Source organism: Zerene cesonia, chromosome 9 (genome assembly GCF_012273895.1).
Source record: "Zerene cesonia ecotype Mississippi chromosome 9, Zerene_cesonia_1.1, whole genome shotgun sequence".
NCBI classification, from domain to species: domain Eukaryota; kingdom Metazoa; phylum Arthropoda; class Insecta; order Lepidoptera; family Pieridae; genus Zerene; species Zerene cesonia.
This window is the reverse complement of record NC_052110.1, coordinates 3,482,542-3,509,415: the sequence shown is the minus strand read 5'-3', so window position 1 is coordinate 3,509,415 and position 26,874 is coordinate 3,482,542. Positions and strand designations below refer to the sequence as shown.

Sequence of the window (26,874 nt, the reverse complement as noted above, 5' to 3'; positions counted from 1 at the left end):
TCATTGTAATTTATATTGTTTCTTGCCTTACATTATTCTTCCTGACATTTAATATGTATGTAATAAATTTCAAGTTTTAATGACATATAAATTTGTTATTATGCATTCAATATTTGAAAATCATTTTGCACTTTTCACAACACCTTTGTGGTAATGTATTATTAAAATTTACAGAAGGCAACCCGATCACCGGTGACGGCTATAAATCAATGAACGGCCAAATTAACATGGTGACATCGATAAACGGCCACAGCAGCATTCTTCATAACCGCGTTCCACCCGGCGGCTACTCGTCAGGGCTCTGGTAGACTACCCAAGATCACAACACCGGTCACCGCAGCGGCCAAATAACACTTATTTACCGCCGTCTCGTTTAAAAAACAAAAACTATGTACTCGAATTTTGAATTTCGAATCACATTGGATTGGCGCTATTTTTTGACAGGCGAATGTATTGTCTATGTGCGTAATACCTAGGTATTGTTATCATAAATTATCGTGTAATTTACCATATTTAAAATTGTAAATTTATTAACAATGTATTTTGCCCAGCACATTAAATTTTAGATCCCTTTAGTTTACTATAATTGTAATACAGTTGTACCTGTAGCGCCAATCTTTTATGATTTTAATACTAAATCTAAAGCTAATATAAGCATTCTCGTGCAAACATTCGCATTTATTCCATTCAAATCGAATCATTAACCATTTATATTTTTAATCTACTAAATTTAAGTAGTATCGGATTAATTTATATAACGTGCACACATTAAAATTACGTCCATTTTAACAGAAAGGGTATATGTTCATAAAATCCTTAGCCTGTCCCAGTTACACTTTTTTTCATTAATTTAGACATAGATGATAGATATTTTTGTAATAGTAATAATATTCGGTTAGATATAGAATCCTTGTTGAAAATATAGATTTATAAATTTAACGGATTGCACGTAATTCCGATGTATGCCTAAGTTTGTTTCCGTTACTCTTATAAACTCTATATAACTCAACTCTTATCATAAGGAAAGGAAAATTGTAATCTTAACACATATAAGCGCATGTTTACGCATCGATGGATTGATTGAATTAGGAGTGAGGATGTATCAGCATTATACCAAAACGATTAGTGCCTTGATTGGTGATGAATTGAAAATTCTAGGAAAAATCAGTGTTTGTTAGAAGCGTGAAACGGAAACAGTGATTATATATCTATATTTCACGGTATAGAAATAGTAATCATGCGGCACACAGGCTAATTGATAATATTAAAATAACGTAAATTATATTAATGTTCGACACTATTTAAGTAACTATCCTTTAATCTCGTTTGTTGAATTTCATTATCATAATTTAAATAGAGGATTTTATAGATTGCATTTATTTTGTCTGTTTATACATTTTTTTAGTTTATTTTCTACTCGGTTAGTATTAAAATGTATTTGAATTTTGGTCGATTATCTGTTAACAAGGAGGACCATAGTCGTAGTGTTTGTGTGTAGTATGACGTTTGATGCGTTTATAACAATATCGTTTAGACTTAGCGGTAGGCATATCATCTATGTAATAGTTTCTAACTTAATTGCTGACGCACTGGCCTAACGTTAACTTAATTGTTAATAGATAATAACCATTACTTCAAAATAAAGTTTTTTTTTTAAATACAAATGTCTTTTATTTTCACGAAAATTGCCAAGCTTATAACGACAAAAAGATAAGTAAGATAAAAGTTACATACCTACTATATTATATTTATAAGCCTCTTATTGTCCTTTACCTACATGCACTAGGTGATTTCTGTCTAGCGAAATAGTGTTATTTATTGAATTGTAACATAAATGAGGGTTCAAGGAAAAGACACAACACATGTACACAAAAATCATTTGGGAATAAGGGTCGCCGCACACGAACCACATGCAACAGGAACGCCTCCACCGGCGGCGTTTTGCGGTTGTAGCCGGTGGCCTGTGACTCTAAATCATATGGCGCATTAACTGGAATATCAAACGTATTTGTTATAAGTTTATTACAAATAGCGTACTTATTTGGCTGATAAGTACCGCATGTAATTATAGGAATAGGTACTAGCCCCGGTTTCACCCGTGGTACATATGTAGCCTATGTCACTTAGTGTACCTAATTGCAGCTTTCTGTCGGTGAAATAATTTTCCGGTGCAACCGTTCACGCGTGATAGCGCGACCAAGGGAAATAGAAATTAATTTTTGTATATATAGATTAAAAGTTAAGTGCCAGAATGTTTGCTTGTATATTAAAAATATCCCACCTACTTGTGGGTTACTTTTGTGGTATGTATGGTGCTGTGGTGTAGCTTTGAAAATGAACAGAGTGAGTCTCGTATATATAACTAGCTGCCTGCGTAAAGGTAGAGGTAGTCGGTCTCGGGGTCTTCCCAACATAGTCTTCGTTCCCATGGGATTTCCGGGATAAAAAGTATTCCATGTCCTTTCTTGAGTCGCAAATTGTATAGAATTTCATACAAATCAGTGAAGAGGTTTAGGTGTTAAGGAGAAACAGAGAAGAGTTACTTTGCTTTCACTCGGAAATTTTGATAAGATTTCATTTTACAATGTTCAACAGACAAATTGCTAGTTAATTTTTATCAATCTAAAATGAAAAATATTTTGTTTTACAATAGTTATTTGTATAAAAACGTGAAGATGAAAATGAAGCATTTTTAGTGTATGCAATCTTGAAACTAGACAATATAATAAAAATAAAAGTCAATATTAAATTCGTACAATTTACAACTATAAAACATCTTAGTTATTAATATTTACACAATTTCATTAATTAAATTACGAACTAATGCAACATAACGAACATTATTCACGCAACCAATGTTTGTTCTGCTTGTAAAGGAACGTTTTCATTAGATTCATTTTTATTTTTTATTTTTCCACTGTTTACGGGAGATTCTAATTCTAACGTAACAGGCCCGTCGTTTTGTATTGAAACCTGCATATAGGCTCCAAACACTCCATCTGAAATTATAAACATTGGCAAGAGTGTTAACCTGACTATAAATAATGCAATATATATAAAAGACTTTCTATTCTTTATTTTGGACTAGCGGTCTGCTCTGGTCTTATTAATGCTACATTCATATGTTAAATAGCCTAAAGGCACTCAGGGATTACATACATATCTAACAGTGAAAGAATTCTTGAAATCAGTTTAGTATTCACTGAGATTAGTGTGTACAAACGAACTCTTCCTCTAACATAATTAGCATAGATTCATATTCAACCTTTTATATTGATCCATGGCTATAAACTTGCTATGAAAACAGTAACATAATTTATTCTTAAACATAGGAGAAATACTCATTAGTTAACAAGCCAAAATTTATTTGTGATAAAAATACACACTGATTCTTTACTGGTATGGAAAAAGAGTTTCTGTTCCTGTTACATCCTAATAACCTTCTCCTAGTGTAATATTGGTTTCAACTGACATCCCACTGATGGAGGAGCTTGACAATTTAACAGATTATTTTTTGGTATTCAATAGCTCTATTACGTGAGGAAAACCTTTGAATGATATATGGAAATAATATTTTTTGGGATGATAATATGGAAATGATATTGTTTTAGTATTGGTGACATGATCCTTGGGAATTTTTGTCATTTGGTCTTATTTAGAATTTAGATTGGTACCTTCCCCCAGGAATGTTGTTGAGCATTTTTATAAAAAGCAATTAATACACTGGAACCTAGGTACACATAATCAATCTTTTGGTTTATTAATTTTTTTTTTATTTATGCTGACTACAATTTGTATTTAGTGTATTAAAAGGCAACAATTAAATAGACTGATTGACTTGATTAAAAATACCTTTTACTTTATCAGGCTTGTATTGACTCCTAAGCATTTGGATGAACTGCTCATAAAATTCTTTTGACTTGTCGCCTGGCATTGCAAGATGAAAATCTGGCTTATTTCCCTGTAATTACAAAAAAATTATTTGATAAAAGACTATAATGTAAGCTTGGTGCATACTTTTATTTAGTACTATATTTTGGACTCAGTTTTTATTTAGTTTTCATGTCATCAAACCACATCAAACAAATCCTACTAATATTATAAATGCGAAAGTTTGTAACGATATGTGTGTGTGTGTTTGTTGCTCTTTCACACAAAAAGTACTGAACCAATTGCAATGAAATTTATGTAGAAAGGTATGTAGACAGCTGGACAACTGGAATAACATAAGGCTTTTTTCCCAGATATTTCTATGGGATACAGACTTATGCGAGTGAAACCGCGGGGCGCAGCTAGTATGTAATAATTTAATCAGCTTCAAATAATATAAGTCGATTTTATCAGGCCTTTTCATGTTAATGGAATCTTAATGACTGAATTTATTTTTTTATTTGTCTAAAAATAGAATAAAACTTGCTTTGCTTTTAGTAATAAATTGCTACTTATTCTCACCTTCCATGTATTATATAATGTAAATTGACTGACACATAGTAACTCCAAATCAGCATCAACTACACTCTTCTTCCATTTTTTATCACTTTCATCATTGAACAACTTAATGGATAATAATTTGCGAACCCTGAAATTTTAATGCAAATCAATCAGTTTACAGTAACTGTATAGTAAATCTTCGATTAATAACTTCATCTTCTAAATTTTGAAAATGTTTTGCCTTAGATGTGATAGAATCAGCTTAAGAGAAAAATAAATTTATATAATTAAGTATTAACGGGTAAATAGGATTAATTCTGAAACTGAATCTGCAACATTATACATATATTTTAATTATTATTAAATCAATACAACTAGTCGTAAAATATTTCAGTAAGGAAATATCATGCAAAACTAAATAGTTATTATAGCTTCAAATAAAACATTTTATAATTTTTGGTAGGTGAATGAATGCCATAAAATAAAAACTGAGTTTTTTAATTAGGTACTTACATAAACTCCATATCTTTCGGTGTATCATTGTGAGAAATTCCGATAAACACACACAGTCCTTGACCTATATTACTAATTAATTCTCCATTTACTGTAATAGAACGCTTTGTTGTTAATTTAATGTGTATAAAAATTAAGGAAACGATGTATTTTTTGTTTTTATTTTAATTGAGTTCATCACATGGAATCTTATGCGAAAATTTCATTAGGCTATTTTATTTTTAAATTGTAATCAGTAATGTGTACTGCCATAAAAAAGCGTTAAAAGAAAGTATCAAGTAGACAACTCTAACAAAATCCAATATTCTGCATATCGTTTCAAATATGCAACGATCTAAAAATTATTATTTTTGGGAACTTTGTGTAACTGGTTATAACCTCAAAAGTATTTACCTGTCACATTTGCATTAATTACACGTTGAATAAGCGCTTTCATTGTTTTAAAAATTTATGTATATATTGTGCTGTTGTCCTTTGTTTGAATTACTATTAAATACAAAATTTTAATGTAAACAAAGTCACCGGTATAAAAATCTGTCAAGTAGATACGTCAAATCTGAAATGTCTAATGACTCCGACAGTTGAGTTGACACTTGACACCCTCAAATAACAGATTAAAATTTAATCTGTTATTTGTTGGTGTTGGTGATGGGTGGTATGCATGGTATGAACAAAGTCTCAGTGGCACCACACCCAATAAGGATTACAGTTCCAATAAAGTGGGAAAGCGTTGACGATAAGACGCGTTGCTTTACTGGGTAGGCTTTTGTGTTACGAAGAGAGAGTGTGGAGATTTATCAGTGTAGTCAAAATTTAAATGTTGTAACTACCATCATCTTTAAAAATTAGTCATAAACTGTTACCGCTTTCACTGTATTGTGACATTACGTTATTTTATAATCATAGAGCTAAATTAATGATTGCTTTGATTTCAACATGATGATGTTCCAGATCTTGATTGATCATTATAAGACAACAGAAAATTCCCATCAGACTGAACAATGTATGCAAAGAAGTCATACCTATACCTACAAGATAAGGTGTACCTTGGTTATTGGAGATCCTACCAGGCATTTTCAAATTTATACTCTAACTAGAAAAGTTTTATCATAATTTTTATGTCTTACAGTTATGTGGTCTGTTACGGTTCTGCATCAGGTGGTCCATTTTATAAAATAAATTACACCTTATGTGTTGACCAGACTCAATACCTATACAACATAAAAACTTTCATTCAAATCCATCCAGTAGTACCATTGATTAGAGCGTACAAACAAGCAGACACAATGTTTTTGGATTACTTAACTGTTTCTTAATCCCCTTCAATCATTATTTTTTCAAGATAATATTCAATGCACAGGATTCTTTACTCTTTTTTGTATGTACATATATAGAAGTTGTTTTTATTGGGATGCCTATTGCTTATTATAAATAACACTGTGAAATGTTAAAAAAATGTGCATGTGTAAAGATACCTTACTCATTTAGTATTGAAATCTCCATTATTCAGATTGATTAAAGTCTGAAGCCTTTACTGGTTCAGTATAGAAATAAACAAAAAAGAAACAAATTATTATCATTCAAGACTAGTTTATTCAAAAATTTCTCGTAAGCTATAAGCAAAGACACAGGTAATACATGTATAACGCGTTACCATTATAAGCGTAAACAGATCTTTGAAGTGGGTATAGTACATTGGTGCCTTAGGTGTAGTACACACGCACACAGATAAATAATGCAAATAAGTCAATCATTACAAATTATTCTTTCAGGCTTTTCGCAGCCATGCATATTGAGAGACGTTCTAAGATAAAGAACCAGTTTAATTAGACACTACATAGGTTTTAAAATAATTTTCTTGGCGTATTAAAATACACAAGTAACGAACATTATTTGTTGAGTCGTTTACATACGCAGAAGGTAGCCAATTTTAAACCTTTTGAATATCTACAAAAACGGTCTGTATTCCTTTAAATATCAAGCGTTGTGCTTTAATATTTACATTCATAATTTATAATACTTTTCATGGGATGATCAAATTCAAAAATTATATAAGTACTTTATACGTTAAAGGAAATTTTGCAGTCTTTACAATTCAAGGAAAAACATTTGACTCTAGATCGAGCTTCACTTCGAAAAAAAATTGAAGTAGCATTTGTACTTAAATAATGACGCTTCGCGCTAAACGTGTCTTTATGACAACTTTTATACTTAAAATTAAACTTTGTGATAATTTATAAAACTACCTACATAGAAGCAATAAAATGAACACAGTATTTGGTAGATCTGTGCTTTTCGAACTAAGTAAATACTATTAAATGCAATTTATACCAGGAGAACTTTCTTGTCTATTCAAGCGGCTATCAAAATTTAATAGTCCACCATTAACAACGTAAAGAGCAAATAATTCATGATTCCAGAACTTTGAAGAGGTTATATTTTTTTTTTATTATCAGTACATATTTATTTAGATTAAAAAAAATAGGGAAATATTTGCTGTACAATTTTTTTACGATTTCCAAATTTAGATAATTAATATACATATAAGAAGTAATAACTAATTTCATATAAAAACAAATAACAATACTTTTAAAGAGGGCATTCTACATAAGCATTTTCCCTCTTTATTTATAACCTAAGAGTATTTCAAGAGTTTTACTTCGTACCACTCTAAATTACATCAACCTGTTACAATTTCTGACTATATAATTAGGACAATATAATTTTTCGCATCAACATCTTTTCTATCATAATATTATAATTTTGAACTAAAAGAATAAAACTGAATAGTTACAATTATTTAGATGTTGATAAAATTTTATAAATTTATCCATCTAATTATATAATAGCTAAGAACATTCAAGAAATAAGTTTAATAATTGTATAATTAAGGGTACGAAGATATATAAACACTAACAGCCTCTTACATTACAACCTCATTATAATTCATAACAAGAAAGATTCTTAAAGTAGCCACAACTTCTTTGAATAAGACACTGCATTTAAACATTATTGCTGGTTATGAGAAAACTACAAAATATATTCTACAAGTACATTTTACATACTTAGTATTTGGTAAGTATGTGTTAATAAGTACTACAATAAATAAACAGTTTCAGAGATTGTAACATGTTACCTTCATTATTTCTAAATAAGTAATAATTATAAATTAATCATTCAAACAATACTTAAAACAGTGCGATCCATTAGGAAGGAAAAATAATATCACATGCAAATAAAAGAAAATCACCCATTCGCCAATCACGTCATTAAATGGATGTAGGATTTACTCCGGTTTTGTTTTCACGCGGGTTTTGGCCTCAAGCTCCTTCTTCAGGTCAGGCAGCTGTCCCGCGTTGTACAGACGTACATATTCTAAGTACCGTTTCTTATTTTCAGGGTTGCTCATGATAGCGGATACAAATTCGGATGTTTCTCTCTGCAGAGCGACAATTTTCTCTTGAATGAGACGATTCTTGTGCATCAAAGCGAGAGTCTTCCATGCAAGGTCTAAGATTAGACGGTTCTGAGCGACCTTCTCTGGTGTCGACTGAGTGACAATCGGCGGGGATACCTCCTCGTGTATGATTGGAGTGGCAAGCCATTGGAGTCGTTGCAGACGCCGAGCTTCTCGCAGACGGGTTATGTTGGAACCTGAAATGAATAAAATACATATTATAAGAAGGAGTCAAGAAGAATTATAAATTTCATTGTGATTAAATCCGTGAAAATTTACATTGATGCGTGAAATAAGGTTGTTTTTTTAGTTCACGAGTACAAAAATAACTTTACGAATTTGAGTTGAGTGGAGACTGGGGTACAAACAAAGAGCTACGTATTTATCAAAACATTAATAAATCGAAAAAAATATCCTTGAATGATTGATGTATTGGAATTTCAAAAAGATATTCTACATATTTTACCTTTCCCCCTTGGTTGATATATTATATATCAATAATAAGTGGATATCTCATTCATCGCTGATAATTAATTTGGTTTTGTGATTAATTCGTATCAAGATCGTAAGTCGTATGTATGTTGGAAAGAATTCATAAAAGCCATAACGTTGAATAAATGTTGTTATCTAAAATATTTCGTAGAAATGTTTTGAGCTAGTTCAAGTGCCTACTTAATCCTTAACCATTCTTTAATATATTGCATAACTTGTCATAACTATTTATGGGAAAATTTTGAAATAATTCTTGAACAATATACACGAGTAGTAGTCACGTTTTTTAACATACGCTAACGCATTACGCTTATATAAAGTTCTTTTATAATGCCACTTATACACTTAGTCCTGAACTATTTTATTTTTTTTTATGATCCCGTATTATATGGCTGTACAGTTGCGTTCTAATTATACAGTACCAATACAGTATACAGTACACTTATCAAAAGCCTGTAATAAAATGTTTGTACCTATAAAAGATTTTGAACACGTTTTCATGAAACCCTTTCTTCACATGAATATTATATCCTCTTTGATTTCTGGAAAAACGCATTAAAAAAGGACTAACAAACAGACTCTTCTGATTGGACCCTGCGAACGATTGTGAAAGAAATAGAAATATATTGCTGTAAAAATACTCTCCAATCTCGTTCATTGTGTGAGATACATCATTATAAATCGTAGTTGCACTATAATACCTAACAAACTTGCATTCAACATTGTATTGAAATTTGTTCTCATGAGAACCGGCTTATCGACAAAACATATAGGTAAGTACTATTTTTACTATGTATCATTTTATCGAAAGATTGCTAGATCACGTACGGTCTATAACACATTAATGACATTAGAATTAAATAAATTATACACTGATGTTAGCGTAGAAAACCTTAATTTTAGTTTGATAACTAACTACTTTTAAAATTTTAGTAATAATAATAAAAAGCTTAGCTTTAGTCTAACCTAAGGCCTGCAAACATTCGTCCTGCCTACATTTGATTTTTAAATTATAATAACGGCTTATTCTAACGTTGTGACAGGGCATTTAATTTTAAATCTAAGACTGCTGACTAAAGAGTTTATATTTATGTGCGTTTTTAGTATCTGCCGTCTTTATGTCACGAAACAATACTGACCTCGTCACAGTTTTTGTGTCACGTGTTTTCAATAAACACGTGTAAATCGATATAAAAAAATGGATACTTTTGTAAATTGCGACCCTATAGATAATTGTCTGACTAAACCTAAAAAATGTACAATATACATTTTTAGATGATATCACACTTATACAATTCTTTTTTTTAACTTTGCAAAGTTTTGTTAAAAATCTGTAAATGACAATGAGCTTTTACTTTATATAATGTAATCTTGTATTGAAATCATAATTATGCAAACTCAAAAAACCTGCATTTATATAAAAGCAAACGAAGAATTGAAGTTAATTAATATTAATGTTATAATCCTAGTATAGTGTTTGTTATATTTGATAGTTTTATAACGTATAAATTTATCTGTAAAAAGTAATAAGAAAATTATAAGCATACAGTATTAATCGGCACATTAGAACTAAATTTTAAACCGACACACCAAATTAGCATGAACAATCGCTGTATCCCGTCCTAAAAAATGTTTACAAAATAAAACCGAATACATTAAAAGGTAAACTCACAATACATATGCACGGATAGAGTCACTAGACGCGTATAATATCTATTATATAAAGCATCTTAAATCTAAAACAATATGGAAAATAGGAATATGTTTGAAAAATAAAAATCCTTTATAAATGATGAATTATGGTATTTGAACAGTAGACATAAGGAATTTAGAATACTTGAATTTGTTTAAGGTTTTTTCCCATGTCTATCTGTATATATATAATAAACTTAGTGTAAGTTTTCTAAATTTATATACTGTTATACATATACTTGGTATATTTATACATAGTATGTAAATATGTATACTTACTTTAATTTTGTTTTGTTACATGAATAGGTACAAGTTTATTTTCTAAAGCAACAAAATTGTCGCAAAATTCTGACTTAAACAAATATATAAATGCGAGTGTGTGTTTGTTTATTTGTATTTCTTTCAAATAGCAACGTAGCGAATTTTGTGTCTGGAGGTAGTTAGAAGGCTGAATAATAACATGGGCTACTTTTACCGCGGCTAAACATCTCAATATTGGGAATTAAACTACGCGGACGAAACTGCGGGCGGGAAGCTAATCTGAAATATTACACATGTAAAACAATGTATATGCTGGTTTACCTGCACTATACGCTAACCACAAACGGTGAATGCACTGAATGCGAGAAACGCGTGTGGGATTATCTTGTTCTATAAATGTACAATGTTACACCTACCTGATAAAAATTTACATGATTTGTTTCGGAATACAGAGTTATGACACTAAGAAGGTATTATAGTGCAAACACAAGAGGTGCCGCTGCATAATTTCCATTGTTTCCTAGCTGTTTGATGATGTTTTCATCCAATCAACCGTTAGCAACATTAATATCTAGGTACTTTAGAAAACATTATTTTAATACGACACCTTTGTGAAAACGCTTATATTAGCTTCACTTGTATGTTTGCATGAAACTGACTCCTATTAACACGATTTTGATCCACTCAAAACGGAAAATAGTCATTCAAAATTTGTACATGTAACAAGGATCATCATGTTTACCATGTGCTCCATGTAATACAACAATTTCATGAGTTGATCTTAATATCCTGATGAAGATCACCAGCTTCTGCTCTGTATAAGAGCAAGTTTGACAAGTTTGTATACTAGCAGTGGAGCGATTTTTTTGTTTTTCTATTGCCTTTGTTAGGATATTGTATCACATGTCCTGAAAGAGAACAAAGAAATCTAGTCCGTAAGTACACTCGCATTTTATATCGAAACTGTAAATCTTTCATACATTGGATATATTTTAAACACAATCAAAAGATTTTCAAAATGGCTATATTATGTACTACCTTTCCGCACGCGGTTTCGCCCGATTAGTAAAAAATATTAAAGGAAAAGTCCGAGGTGTTTCCCGCATAGTTGGCAAAACTATTCTATGTCCTTTCTTAGGTCTCAAGCTATCTTTGTACCAAATTTCACCAAAATTTTGAGTTGAGTGGTTTAGGCGTGAAAAAGATATAAATAGAAAGATAGAGTTACCATCGCATTTTTAATATAAGTAGGGACTTATCAGACTTAACTATTTTTTATTCTAATTTTCTGAATGGCCACGAAAAAACAATTTGAATGAATGAAACACACGATGTTCTTAGAGAAGTTTGGTCAGATTTGAAATATGTTTGTAACTCCTAACGTAAACAAACAAGCAAATAATGCTTTGAATGATTTTGGTTGTGAAAAAGTTTTGATTGCGATTTCGCTACAAAAGTTTAAGTTAGTACCTATAGAACACAGATGCTATAGAGTTTAGACCATAGATGGATATGACATAATATATTTATAATTAATCTGCTTCTGAAAATTTAAGAAGAATATATAATTTCTGAAAATATAAGAAGAGCAATTTTTTGTACTTTTTAAATGGATGAAAGGCAGTTATTAAAGATGGTTTTATATATGGTATGTAGTGTAAAAATAACATTTTATATTTTGATATAAGGTTCCGCTAATGTTTTGAGGTAAAAGTCTAAATAATGAAACTTTTTTTAATTGTTGAATATCGACGTATATTAAAATTAATTACCTTAAAACTATAAAATCAAAATAAAGTTATACTGCCTACCGAGTCAAATCATATTCAAATTGACTTCATTGACATATATTGGCTAATGTTTATTTATTCGTAAAGTAATCAATGAAACTTGAATCAAAGAAGAGCATTAAATAGCCTAAACTCACTAATTTATGTTAATGCAATTTTGTAGACGGCGTAACTTGATAAATGCATAATATTTTCATTGTTTGTCGTAGGTCAGTGAAACATGCGCATTAACGCCGCCCAGTATTCCCGTAATAAGTTAAAGCTTATCCATTACAAATACATATTAAATGCACAAACCTTTTTTAAACTTTCTGGTACGCTTCTCACACATGTTTGATTATCACAGTTGATGGAATCACAAACACAGATAAAAAACAATGTCAATTGAAATTCGAATGTCGCGCGTGGGTACGTGCGATCTGTCCGAGAGCCAAACGCGAAGTTACACCGAGACTGCTTTTATGAAAATCGAAGACCGGCCGACTCGTGCCGTTGCGTCGTCGCTGTAGTGCTAAAGCGAGATAGAAAGTTGTGTTGTCATCAATGATGCACAAAAATCCTAGACAGTGACCTGAAATTGCAACTGAGAACTACCAATGTGTTACCATTACCGCTGGACCTGAGAAACACAAAAAATATGCCAAAGCCTTGTATATTTAATTTTGTTTAAATTAATGTTCAACAGTTATTTGTAAATACATATTTCATGTTTTCCGATGGTTAAAATATAGGTTAAGATGCTTAAATTAAATTATCCTCATGCTTTGTAATTACTAATTATAAATTTTAAATGTAAAATTAGACATACTGAAATACTAAAAATATTTATGTGTACCAAAACATACCAAATAAGATTTTAGATAAATCAGAAGGATGTCTAATAAATAAAAAAAAGTCTTAGTATGAAGGAAAACAATAATAAATTTCCTCAAAACTAGGGAAATATTCATCAAATGCATCACCCTGGACACAACGTGGTTAACTAAAGCTCGCCTCGCATGGATTAACACGTGTGTGCAATAAGAACATACTGGGGACGATTATCTGTCTGTATGTTCCAGTCCATACTCTAATAAGTACATACAATATTCCAATTTTTTAAAAGAAATGTTATTATTATTATTATTATATATATTTTTAAAAGCGTTTTTATCACAAAAAAGCAATTCTATTTATAAAGTATCACCATACTTGTTTGATGTTTATGCAATTAATAATGAGATCGATTTTGCGCCATGTGACGTCATAGAGGTTAATCAAACGAAATAAACAAAAGTAAAACCCACTTACAACGATTAAAGAGAGAACTGCGTTGCTTGGGCTGAGCTGGTTGTTCGCCTAATCAATCATGCAAGCAGGCAAGCTATCAATCAGGCAAGCGATCACCACCGCCCATGAAAATTTGCAGAGATAGAGTTGCTACAAATGCCTTGCCCACTTTTAACTGATAAAGTATAAGGAGAAGACTGACGACGGGTGTAAAGAAATGGACTGGGATGGGTGCGGAAAAAAATAGGGGCCTCCGGTCCCCCCCCCCACTCCCTCAATGCTCGTCTCCCACACTCAATTCCTTCACATTTACTGTGGTGGGCCCTTAATTACATATATCTGTATATTTGTATCTGCTAATTTTTCGTTGTTTCACGTATAAATTATTATCCTGCTTCCAATGAGTCACGTCGCGTGCGCATACGCCATTCTCATTACAAAGCTTATGTAGCGTGTAAACATGCTCTGTGTGTGTGACGTAACGTTTCGTTTGTTTTGACTGTTGCTATGCTTATACAGTCTGCGGGGCGTTAGCTGAGCTTTGCATATGTAGTGACCGCGAAAACTACAGACAGAAAGAATGATTTCACGCCCAAAGTCCACGCTCTAAGCCATCTTCTCATCTGCACAATATATTTGTACTAATGTCTGCGAAAAATGGACGAATTTTTGTTTAATTTTGTGAACAACGTGCCCCGTGGAATACATTTTCATGAAAACCAGGCGAGTTACCATGACGTCTTAAAGCAGTACTAATTACAGTGTGAGAAAGTAAGGGCGACAGACGATGTACATAACTGTCGCGTTCTCACTGCAATTATAACTGCTTTTAGACGTCACGGCAAACATCGCAGGTATCGTTAAATCATGAGAAATAAAGTTGATTGATAATCTACCGTTTTAACCTCTTTCACACTATACCTGCGACATATACTAATGCTACTGGTATAGTATTATATTATCTGTGCTAATACTAAATCATAAATATAACCCCAATAATGTGGCCCTGAAGCAGCAGACATGTCGAAACATAGAAAGCTCTACGCCTCAGGAATCTCTACGAGGGAGAGAGCATAGTTTATGAGGTGAAGTAAAGTTACGTTTGTGGATATAAATATAATACGTAGCTAGCGATTTAATATACAATTTAAGGTACGCACTATAAACATTTGTTTACAATGTTAATGATAGGGTCGATATAAAAGAAATCACGTATGAGTTGCAAACAAAACGAAGCTCCAGATTGTCTTGGTAGACATAATGTGGCGATTAGAAAGTGCTTGCATACTATTTTTATAGTTTTTGAGAGATTTGTTATTTAAAATGTTACTAGAAATAAAAGTGAAATACTCTGCTTCATATTATTACTCGAAAAAAGTGACGGGCAAGGTAATATGACGATTAATTGAAAGAAATTTTTGTTGTATAGATTGAGTATTAATAAGCTGGAGCTTATTAACCACTATTATTTTAATTATTAAGTAAACGCATACTATAAGTGTGAGTCAATAAGATATGCGGACCTCGGATCCCTTTTTGAGGTACACAGAAATACCTACAGTATAACAACTATCAAGAACCCTTGATTTCTTAAAATAGATTTTATGTTTATATTATTCCACATACGTATTCTCTGCGTGATCTTAAACAGAACAAGACAACCAGTGTTTATTTTGTGTTTCTTGTATTATTATCATAAGTACCTACCTTAGTCGTTTTTGGTATTAACAAATTATTAATAAATATGCATTAATTAGTTAATAGACAACATATCGAATAACATTTTTATCTACAAAATATTTCTTCTCCATTAAAAGAAGGTTTAAGAATTTAACTTTAAAATCTGATATAATTAACTTTGTTCTTGGACATACTTCGGAAATCTTGTGTTAGAACCCTATAATTTTCTTATTAAGTGTGAAAATGAACGTGTGTACAATAAAATTTAATCGTATAATGAATCACTAATACATAATACATCTATATAGGTATGAAATACACAGCCAATAAAATTATATCCAAACACAAAGCGCTTCATGAAATGAATCAAAACCATAAGCCCGCTTTCATCACGTGGAGGCTTCAATTGTCGAAGTGCAGATCAGGCCCCAGTTTTTGATTGGCCGGGAGGCAGACAGCTTCATAAGCAGATTATGTGGGGAGAGACTGGGGTGGGAAGTGCGCCTGTTATGAAATGTCTGTAATATTACGCCGGGGAGAAAAGCACAGGGGTGACACGTGATTTCCGTTTATTAATAACATCGTTAATTGTTTGGTTTGTGGTTTAAATATTGGAAATGTTGAAATGTAATTTTAAACACTTGTTTGCGAATTTTGCGGTTGGGGGATTTTATATCAATTAAGTCTTGTTGATTTGTTGATGTGGATTTTTCCTACAGGAGAACGATTGGTCAGCGAGCGATTACATTTATGACAGTTGGGTATTTAAGAATGCGTCACTACTTTTAAGTCGCTCAAACACATAATAAAAATGGCTCAAATAACAATGAAGTATACTTTCCCACAGCGTAAAATTATTACATTTAATAGTTTGTTCTGTTCCCATGTGGGAACGGTATGTGTGGGTGCTAAGAATTTTATTGCACGAATTTGCGAGGTATGCTTTTATTCGTTGTTATTAAAATCAAAAAATTAAGGATAGAGTAAAGACATTTGATGTATAGCGATCGGTAAAGATCGTAACACGTGACTATAAATAACAAGGAAAATAAATGTTAATTAAGTGTTAATTTTTTCCTAAACTTGTACGAGGTAAACTATTACACCATGTGAAAGCAAGCGTGCAACAACACGCGGGAATGGCGCGTCGGAAGGCACGTTGTGTCCACGTTGAAGCTCATGTGCTGCTATGACGTCACTATACATTCAATAACTCAGAAAATACACGTCAGAACTAACCATACACTCGTTGGTAATTAACACATTAGCGATATGATTCGTCATCGCCGTTGCAACCATAGCTTGGATGCTGGATCAATACTCACTTCCATTTGTGAGGTGGGGGAATCACAGGAGGCGTTCGAATATCAATTATTATGTGTATGAGTTGAGAGCATTTTATATGTTGTTATTTGTGATGGCTAGATTATTACGTAGTTTTGGTGAAGCAGAAATGAAGTGGTTTATATTTGACAATTATTCTAGTATGCTTATAATGGATAATATCTACTTTATTTTGGAAGGCAAAAACATATCACTAATCCCGAAGATATAAAGTATAAAAGAAACAATATTATTATATGTTAGTAACGGATTCGTTGGCTTATAAATAAATAAAAAGTGCAGAAGGTAGATAGTTTGAAGATGTTGAACTACATCTACCTCTTACAGACAGGGATGTGAAAAATTTATTGATTGACTGATTTTCATTTATATGTGTTATTTGGTGTACCTATCTGATTATATGTAACCTATCAACAACACATAACGTAGGTAAAAAGGCATTACTTATTTAGTAATTTAGGTAAAAAGTATGCTCTATTACCGACATTATTATATCGATCGATAGTAACAGAGTACTTGTTTCTATATAAATAATTTTAATTGCAACGTAATAATTGTTTTAAATTATCAATAGCCTGTTTGTCTTATTTCAATACTCTAATTGTCCTTTTGAATAAATTCATACAATCATTTGCATTCGCTATACTCACAAGGTGATGTATAATTATTGCCAACTGTTAACACAAGTCCTATAAGATTTCGATATTATTTATGGCAAAAAAAAATATCTTGATTGCTATATTTTGATTAAATTATTGCCAGTAACAATCCCACCGAGAAAGAATAAGAACTATTTCAGTAAACGATATCAATATCAAAACAAAACAGACGGATACATAAATACATATTGCCATGCAAAAATAATGTTTTATACATTTATTTATACAAGTGGACCTTCATGTGACTGTGTCACACGGTACAAACGTCTCTTCCGCGTTTAGTGTTCACGTTGAGGCTAGCATATGAGCTAGCACGTGCATGCATCCTAGACATGAAAGCGGACCTGTTTTATATGTAGCTCTTTGTGTTTGATATTAAGACAATAGATTTATGTGGTTAGGATGTTCATAGGTACTAGGTTGAATGAGATATCATATTATGCAATCAAAAGACTGTACATGTTTCAATTTGCATATGTAATTAGTGGATATGTATTTTAAAATACAAATTGTATTATGAATTTTTTAAGGTAAAAACACAGCACGATTTTTGAGGTTTATTTTAGGCAGATAGATAGAATATAAAAAATAATTAAAAAACAGAAATGGAAATTTAATAACACAATTTAAATAAAATGAAAAAATATATATATATATTAATTCAAATAAATTAGGTTATTATTATATAATTTTCAGGTAGAAAATAAGGTAGTTTTCGGTTCGTTTTGAATTTCGCAGAATCGAACTATTGACGAGACGAATATTGATAGAGACGACATACCATACAAACATTAATTAATTGTTACATACATATGTCTAGTAGGCTTAGACATTCTTATTATATTTTATTGCGTTTAAAGTATAAGATAGTCACGTTTTCATTCATGTAAGGCCACAACGTGCATTGGCATTAGTGAATGTGTACATGTAAATATCTCTCTTATTCTTGGCTAGTTTTAGCTTCTTTATAATTCTGGATGAAAAGATGTAGTCTCAACAAGAAAATACCGATATTTTGTTAACGATTATTTTGATGAGCCATATTAAGGTCGTTATTATAGCCATACAAATTTCATTGCTAAATTATAATTCATATATGTCCATGTTAATAATGCATTTTGTATATAGTGATTAATGTCGATATATAAAGTAGTATATATAAGAATAACTCGTAGTTTTATCAACATAACATTATAATGCGCTATTGTCCTCCATAGCTACAGACAATTTTAATTTAATTACTAAGCGCGATAGCGTCTGCTTCAACGCGTGACTTAAAGAAAATCGCAAACGTTTCCACTCACGTTTTAAGAAGTGATGTTAAAAAAATCGGTCAAGAAGTCGGACCGTTGCTCAACGTCCGCGTCCGTTCGTCCGTCTGTCAATAGGGTCTTTCCGTATATAGCGTTAGTTACACAGATGAAATTTTAAGAGATTATGTATTTCTGTAGCCACTATAACATTAGTATTTTCTGCATAAAGTATGCAACGGTTAGTCATGAATTGGGTGGTTAAGCATTTTTTACAGTTGCTCTTTACCTTTAAAATTTACATAAATACCTGCACGTGAAAGAAATGAGATCAAAAAAACATTTTTACAAATTGTTTTAGTATAGACAGATCGTAAGAAATATATACACAGAGAAAATATAATTGGAATAACTATATTGATAATATATTTAGATATAAAGGGTTTTATGCAGATCATTAGATTTTTTGGTTTTTGGCAAATTGCCTACAATGACTATTCTGTTGTGTTTGAACGATAGAACGTGTAAAATTATTGGTACATTTGAAGAAAGTTCTTTTACTATATAGTGCCATATATTGTTGCTTATTTTAGTTTTAAAGCTAAACAATATCAAAAGCACTTTAATTTTTAAAACATTTTAATTTATTTATTTTAAAGTTACGTTAGTTTTTTAGCTAGTTAAGTTTTGTAAAGTTATCTTTTGTTTTTAAAAACACATTGTTATGCAAATCTATTCCATAATTAACGTAGAAGACGATTTGTTCAATTAATTAACGCTACAGGCTTTTTATCACAAGATTTACATAATTGGTATATGTAACAATATATTTTCATAAATATAAAATATATATTTTGTATATACGAGTTAATGTACCCTGTGTTTTGAATAAATCAGTGTTATTCTTGTAGGTAGCTATATATTACAGATGAAAATTTTAGCGGTCCGCATACATACAAGCCTGAACCCTAATAGGAGACCTGTGTCGCAGCAGTGGGAATATATATGGGCTGACGATGATGATGATGATACATACAAGACCGTGCACTTAAGGATGTAAATTTGCATGATTTACTTATTTCCTTTGTTATAAAACTCCAAAGTTTCCAAACTTCAAGAATCTATTATCAACATACATATTGTATCAATTGTTAATTATACACCATTGTGTCGAGAGACAGAAGTGATGTAATGCTTGGAAGCGTCGATCGTCACATGTCGAACTCTACTCACTGTTCACGTTTGCATTCACGAACGGATTTATTTTTTACTATTCATAGACTATTTATAGAGACGCTATCTAAAGCTAAAATCGTGCTCGTGTAGTCTATTTAACTAGGACATCAGATCTGTAAAATCGCATGGACGAAGAAATAAAAGCCGAACAAATTTTTACACTTAATCATAAATAGTCCTAATAATCAATCGAACAGAATTGACAATATATACTATATCTATGAACAAGTTTTTTCACGATTTACTTAAATCACAAGGAAGGTTCCTTAGTATTTAGTGAGAGAATAAATGTAACACGGGGGAAGCCGGGAAGAACCGCAAGTTATATCATATATATTGACAAGAAGACAAAAAGTTGTTGGTATTTTGATAGACCGAAGTAAACACACACATATATTGATTTTGTTTGAATCTAATTAAACGAAAATCCTTTTGTGTAGCCAATGCCGTTTTTTTAGACAGACACAACATCATCATCATGGACATAATTATCACTCAAATGCTAAGAAATGGTTTCACTTATTATAATAAATATTATAAACTATATATTTTTGCACCACGATTATTTTCTAAAAAAATACAATACTCTGTTTTCGATGAATAAAACCTTGCAATATGTCGCATGCAGTTATTTGTTATTTGGCTTTGTTCAACCGACTTCGAAGAAGGAGGAGTTAATCTTTCGACTTTATTTTTTTGATTTGTCATCCCAGTACTTTCGAGTGGGCGAACTGATTTTGATAATCCTTTTTTTATGTGAATATTAGCTGTCTAGTTCTGACAATTTTAAGGCGCATTTTTTTTTTTAAACCGTCATGTAAAAAAGTAATGCTACAAATTCTAAGATTATTTTAATACATATTACTAGGAAACTTATTTCAATGCTTCGATATCATTGACTTTAAAATCATGTGATGCGTTTTGGAATGTTCTGAATAATGTAAGCACATGAGGGTTGTCACAAGAAAGATTTTTTTATACATTGTTTATATTTCTGAAAAAAAATATTCTAATATATTGTGGGATACCATTCTACATTCTCCATTCTACAATTAGATGTAGCTTATACAGATAAAATTAATTAAATTTAACTATTTTTATGATAACCGGCATAATAATATAATTGCTGCCAAAGTTCATTAAAATGTTTATAAAACATAAGTGATACTCAAAGAAATATGGATGAATGACCTATAATAGTGAAGTTGTAAGTAAGATTCTATTGTATTCTATAACTGCTTATATCTTGAAGTTTTATCCATTTTCATTCACTTTTTAATGGAATTGAGTTAAACACGAATTCTCTTATAAACTCTTAACACTTCAGATATGCTCATCAGTACATAGGTGTGATACAAAAAATACAATTATATGAGAGCATCTGTTATTTAAATACAAATTTTGACATAATTGTATTGGAAAAAAACCATCAAGATTAAATATACATTGATGTTGATCCAAGGGAGTATTTCAAAAATAAAATGAACATAAGACTTTGTTACAAAATGTATGAGCGTATAAAAATTCTATCATATAAATTCCTCGATAGTGCAAGTTCATAGAAAAATGTAGAACAAACGTTTATGTTGGAAAAATATATTCGAAAAACTTACGCTACAATCATATAGTCAAGAAAGTAAAAAAAAAAAAATGATTACTAACCTAATAAATACCCACCTATATTTTCTAACTCACATTTGTTTTGCTGTTTATTACTCACCCTGTTTACATGAAAATTGAAAACAATGCAAACTCACGTGTCTATTGTTATTGAATCTTTGTTTGTCGAAAACCCATTAAAGGTAGTCTTTTGTAAAGATATCCTTTTGTGGGATATCGAGATCGGGTTCCATTTAATGCTGCGAACTTCAATCATTTACGTCACACACGTTTGAACATCTCTATGAATAGTTTTGATTAATAAGCCTGTAAACAATTCTTACTAAAGTGCTTTCAAAAACAACCACTTGCCTACCACATACGTACGTATTTAAAAAAATGGGTACCTTTATATTTTATATTATTTATTTACAATTTCTATGCGAAACTAAAGTTACACAAAAGCGAAAACACGTCCCAAAATTACATCAAAGACCTTCGGATCTATTACATTCGGTAGCATAATACGAAAACTCGCACAAATACCCCAACCCTAGGTCACGTTCTATCCACGATTTGTAAGTGCACATGGCGAACCACGCCTCACGTTGACACCTTATAATATCTTACCTTACTAATACCGATTGTATTTACATTGTTAGCCACGTCTTTCGATAACGTGGGCCCACCACGTGCTCGGACGGTCGCATGGAAAAAACCCAGTACTGATACATAACAAATTTGTTTGTGTCCTAGCATTTCAGACGGTTATTAAAATATGCTATGCTAATGTGTTGAATGTAGAATGAAAATCATGGATCTGTTGACGAATACATTGACGAGGATTTAAAATGTAATGTGCCCTTTTTTAAAACAAACGGGTTTGGGCTTAAATATAAATAAATTTGGTTTACGAAGTGCAATGGAAACTTTCCCTTAGGTGTGCCGTAACGTATAGTTAAAAATTGTATTCTTCGCCTTCCTCATTGCAAATAGGCTAAGTAAATTATGATCACGCATAGAACATGAAAAAAAAAAATTGCAAGAGATTAGCATCTCTGCATTACTCTTTGCTAACGGATTTTGAAACTTTTTTATATTAATATGATAACGAATGCCAACCGCTATATTTAATCATATGTTTTTAACTGATAAATCTCATATGGGCTTAATGGAATCTTTTTAGAAATTTATACGCGAAAGATTAAACATGATAATCATCTTAATTATTAAATGGAAATAATTGATAAATTGTTTCTTGAAACTACATATATTATAAGCATTGAACAAAGTGAAAGCTCTAAAGTGGACTCGAAACATGATAAGCCTTCCTTGAATGACGTTTCAAAGGAATTATGTTTTCAAATGAAATATGAATATAACTGCTGACTCTAAAATCTATTGTTTATCAAACAAGCTGGAAGATATTTTTATAACCTTGCATTGTTTAATTCACGTGATGAACAGTTTTAATTTTAATATAAATTCGAATTGATTCTACGATTAATAAGAAGCGAAAATTGAGCAATTTGACACGGCTGTTTGTAATCATTAGGATACAATTTAATTATAATATACATTAATTAAAGGAATACGATTATATACCATAGACACAGTGTACGAATCTAACGAGGGAGCTGGTGGGTCGCCTATTGGTAAGCAAACAGCACCGCCCATAAGCATTTGCTGTGGTTTTATGGCTGTGTAAATGTATCGTCAACTTAAACAACAAACTTGATGGATATGGGCCTGCGGCTCCCCCACTCACCAAACGAAAGACAGTAGCATACTACTATTTCAGGCCGATTTTCGGCAGAGGTGTGGCTCCTTCCCCCGTGCGAGCTGGCCAAGTCGTGCCGAAGAGTGCTCGACTTCCACACTAAACTTATACCACTTGTTTTAAAATAACTTCATTAAACAATAATGTATATTTTGAACAACAATTACGCAAGCTCATTTTATTATGAATCCACGTGTACAATGTCGAAAACAAGCAATAAGTATTGTTTCGTCGTCATGGCGACCTTGGGGCCGTTGCTATAAATAAAAGATGCCGATATGTCCCAATACATTATTGAACATCCAGTTACTTCGGTTTAGGTCAATTTGTAAAAATATGCTGCGAAATATAGGAATGTATTTGCAGTTATCGCATTATGTAATTCTCTATTTGGAAGCAAATAATTCCCATATAGCCTTCCAATATTCACGTCATGTAATAAATAATGCCTTTGAAATGAAATCTCAAATTTATTATATGCATTTAAAAATGGAATGGTGGTAAACATTAGTAACGCTAATAATGGGCAGCTCTTCATATAAGCAGTAACTTATTACTAGGATAACTGATTATTCAATATTTGTAGCGCATAATACGTTTATGCAAACTTTATTAAATAATAGCAGAGTAGATATCTATAGAGATACATATAAGTCACTTCTAACAACGTCACAAACTCATAAATTTACACACTTTACCATTTTATACTATAAGTGTAGTCACAGCTCTAGAATCTAATAATATAGGTAATTAATCTATACCTTATAAATGCAAATCTTCATATGCACATCGTGCGAAATAACGTGTTCCTTTGATTTGCTGACACAATGAAACTTGTACCGTTGTTCGTTTATCGGGCGAAAGATGACGAACATAAGAATACACGGCATAATACATATATACTAGTAACTGTTTCTTCGTATCATCACCGATAACATAATACTAATACCACGTACAAAAATATACTTATTTATACTTTCCTTGAACTCCGATATTTTATACATGTTACTGTCAAGATAAATATGACTTAAAAGTATGCTTTCATATTTACATCGTTATAAAGATCAACAGTAGAAATGAGCTCTTTTGCGTTTATTTGAAGCAGTGATGTTTATTGGCAAATCATTACTGTCCAGATGTATATATTTGCATTTTATACATAGTGGTATGGACTGGCGTGTCACTCTTATTACTTCACATATCCCAGCATCTAATAGTACATAACATGATATATAGTTTATCTCATCGAACAATGTTATCAAACTTCATACATTATAATCGTAATTCGTATGCAAATTCTATTTCGGGCCGCGTTGCAGTTGACCTGGGAACTGGGTCACCGCACACGTGCTGGCTAGCACGTGTTTGTAGCCCCTGACACCGATCGCCTCTCTCTGGTATGAGCGTCTCCATAGGCCTGCTACATACATGCGACTATTGGCGCGACATTTGAAGAGCCTGTATGTGTAGCTAAGTTTTTATAGCCCTTGACATCCAATGCATCTGTCTGTTATGAGGTATTATTGGCCTAACAGTCGTATCAATAATGTCCTAGCGAATATTGGAAATTGTGTTTGTTGTGTTTGTAGTCCATTGCATTAATCGTGTCTCTCTGAAATGAAGATTCTATAGGCCGGTTACATACGAGCGACAATTGTCGTGATATTTAAAAATCAAACTGACGATATAAGGGATCCTTCGAATTTACTAGTATGAGGTTAGGTTTTTTAATAAACCGATGTTGATTACGGCTGTAACTAGAACTAAACACCGCAGTGAAACCACGTGAACTCGAGAGCAAAAGCAAGGTTTTATTTAGCTTGTAATTATTATGTTATTCCGGTACAAGACCTATATCACTGACAATTTAACTATGATCAAAATCTTTTCAGTGGATTATGTGTAAAAGAGTAACAAACATATATCCATAGATTCTTACTGCAGCGTTTATAATATTAGTAGGACTAGTGAGAATAAATAGTAGAATATAATATTTAGCCATGTTAGTGATGTGATTGAAGTCGCATATAATGCTAGATGTATACATATTGCATCAACCTTTTCGTTCTTTTGATTAAATTGTGTCACAATTTAAAGATTATCAATATTATATTGAACTATATATATAAAATGGTCGTTTGGATTTAAAGAATAGGCAGGATCCAAATCTAAAAAACCCCATCAAATCCCTTGAGGAGTTTTAAAGATACAAGCATATATACATTCATACATAGGGACAGACGTGGGAAGCGACTTTGCTTTATACTATGTAGCGATATCAAAGTTTAAGTATTAATCACAACATGGCTATACAATTCCTTCTAATATTATTAATGCGTATTTGTTTATTTGTCTCACTTTCACGTGCAATTTAATGGAGAGATTTTTGTACCTGGCTATTTATGAAGCTAAACAGGCTTTATACGATGAAACATGGGATTAATTTGACCTATGGGATTTTCCCTGGACCACACAAGCCAGGGGCAGAAAGCCAGTTACGTACGAGAATGGAAAATTAATATGAAAAATTTAGTGTTAAGCCTTGAGGCCTTACTCAATACGTAGAAACGTAGGATACGAACATTGCACGTGACTTGGTTCATTGCATTTATCTGTGTACTAATTCATATGAATCTACGCACAATCGTACAATATAATCTTTGATATCACTTGGTTGATTAATGATCCGTAGTTTTATCGCCAGATGTGTTTTGCTTTTTAAATAGCTGTACAGCTGTTTTAACATAGATATCCTGTAGGTACATATGAATGTTGAATAGTTAGAAATACAGACAGTTTAAGTGTTAGAGGTTAAAGTTTGTGTACGTTACCCTAAAAACGTATAAAAGCAGATTGTCAGAGCATAATTCAATGCTATTTAAACTGTTAAAAAAGTTTTAGCTGAAATACTGGAAGTAGGAACTTTTAATTCATGTATTTGAACTTTCATCGTCTTTATTGTATTCTAAGTTTCTTTACTAATTATATTAAAGCAAATAACACAACGCAATATAATTTTCGTATTATATAACTGTTAATCATATATCCCACAATAACTATAAAGTTTTATTTCTAGGTTAATAAAGTCACGTGTCGTTCAAGGATGTGCAATCGCAAGTAGGCGGAGCACGTGGCCAGGTCAATGACCGCATGAGATCCCGCTCAATTTTTAACAAATGTGTTCAAAATTTGCCTTCACACATATATTTGATGAGATGTAGTTTTCAGTTATATCTAAACTATTTATATGTATAAGTGGGAAAACAGTTGACAAATTATAAAAATTAGTCACTTAAACCACCACCGTCCTTAAGTATTTTATGCAATCAGTTTTATTTTTTTTTTCTGTTCATATTATAGTTCGAAATTCCAACTTTGGAATCCTTTTCAGACCATTACCATATAGTGTATATATTTTGTA

The 26,874-nt window shown here is 31.6% G+C and overlaps 3 protein-coding genes across 3 annotated transcripts in view; 1 reads left to right on the top strand and 2 right to left on the bottom strand.

Moving 5' to 3' along the window:
* LOC119829202 (microtubule-associated protein Jupiter) overlaps window positions 1-1,660 on the top strand; it is a 42,303-nt gene extending 40,643 nt beyond the window's left edge. Inside the window, exon 4 of the mRNA XM_038351606.1 lies at window positions 175-1,660. Within this exon, the coding sequence (XP_038207534.1) occupies window positions 175-308 (134 nt within the window). The 3' untranslated portion in view covers window positions 309-1,660. The remainder of the gene's footprint in view (window positions 1-174) is intronic.
* Window positions 1,661-2,737: 1,077 nt separating this feature from the next.
* LOC119828970 (D-aminoacyl-tRNA deacylase) lies at window positions 2,738-5,501 on the bottom strand. Its single transcript, XM_038351312.1, has 5 exons — window positions 5,338-5,501; window positions 4,945-5,035; window positions 4,453-4,579; window positions 3,853-3,961; window positions 2,738-2,999 (listed from the first exon to the last, which is right to left on the bottom strand). Exons 1-5 carry the CDS (start codon window positions 5,378-5,380, stop codon window positions 2,845-2,847), a joined length of 525 nt encoding a protein of 174 aa, XP_038207240.1. The 5' UTR covers window positions 5,381-5,501; the 3' UTR covers window positions 2,738-2,844.
* A 1,016-nt stretch (window positions 5,502-6,517) lies between these two features.
* On the bottom strand, window positions 6,518-13,099 carry LOC119829039. The gene is made up of 2 exons (XM_038351403.1): window positions 12,934-13,099; window positions 6,518-8,598 (listed from the first exon to the last, which is right to left on the bottom strand). The coding sequence occupies exons 1-2, from the start codon at window positions 12,965-12,967 to the stop codon at window positions 8,231-8,233; spliced, it is 402 nt and encodes a 133-aa protein (XP_038207331.1). The 5' UTR covers window positions 12,968-13,099; the 3' UTR covers window positions 6,518-8,230.
* Window positions 13,100-26,874: the final 13,775 nt, after the last annotated feature.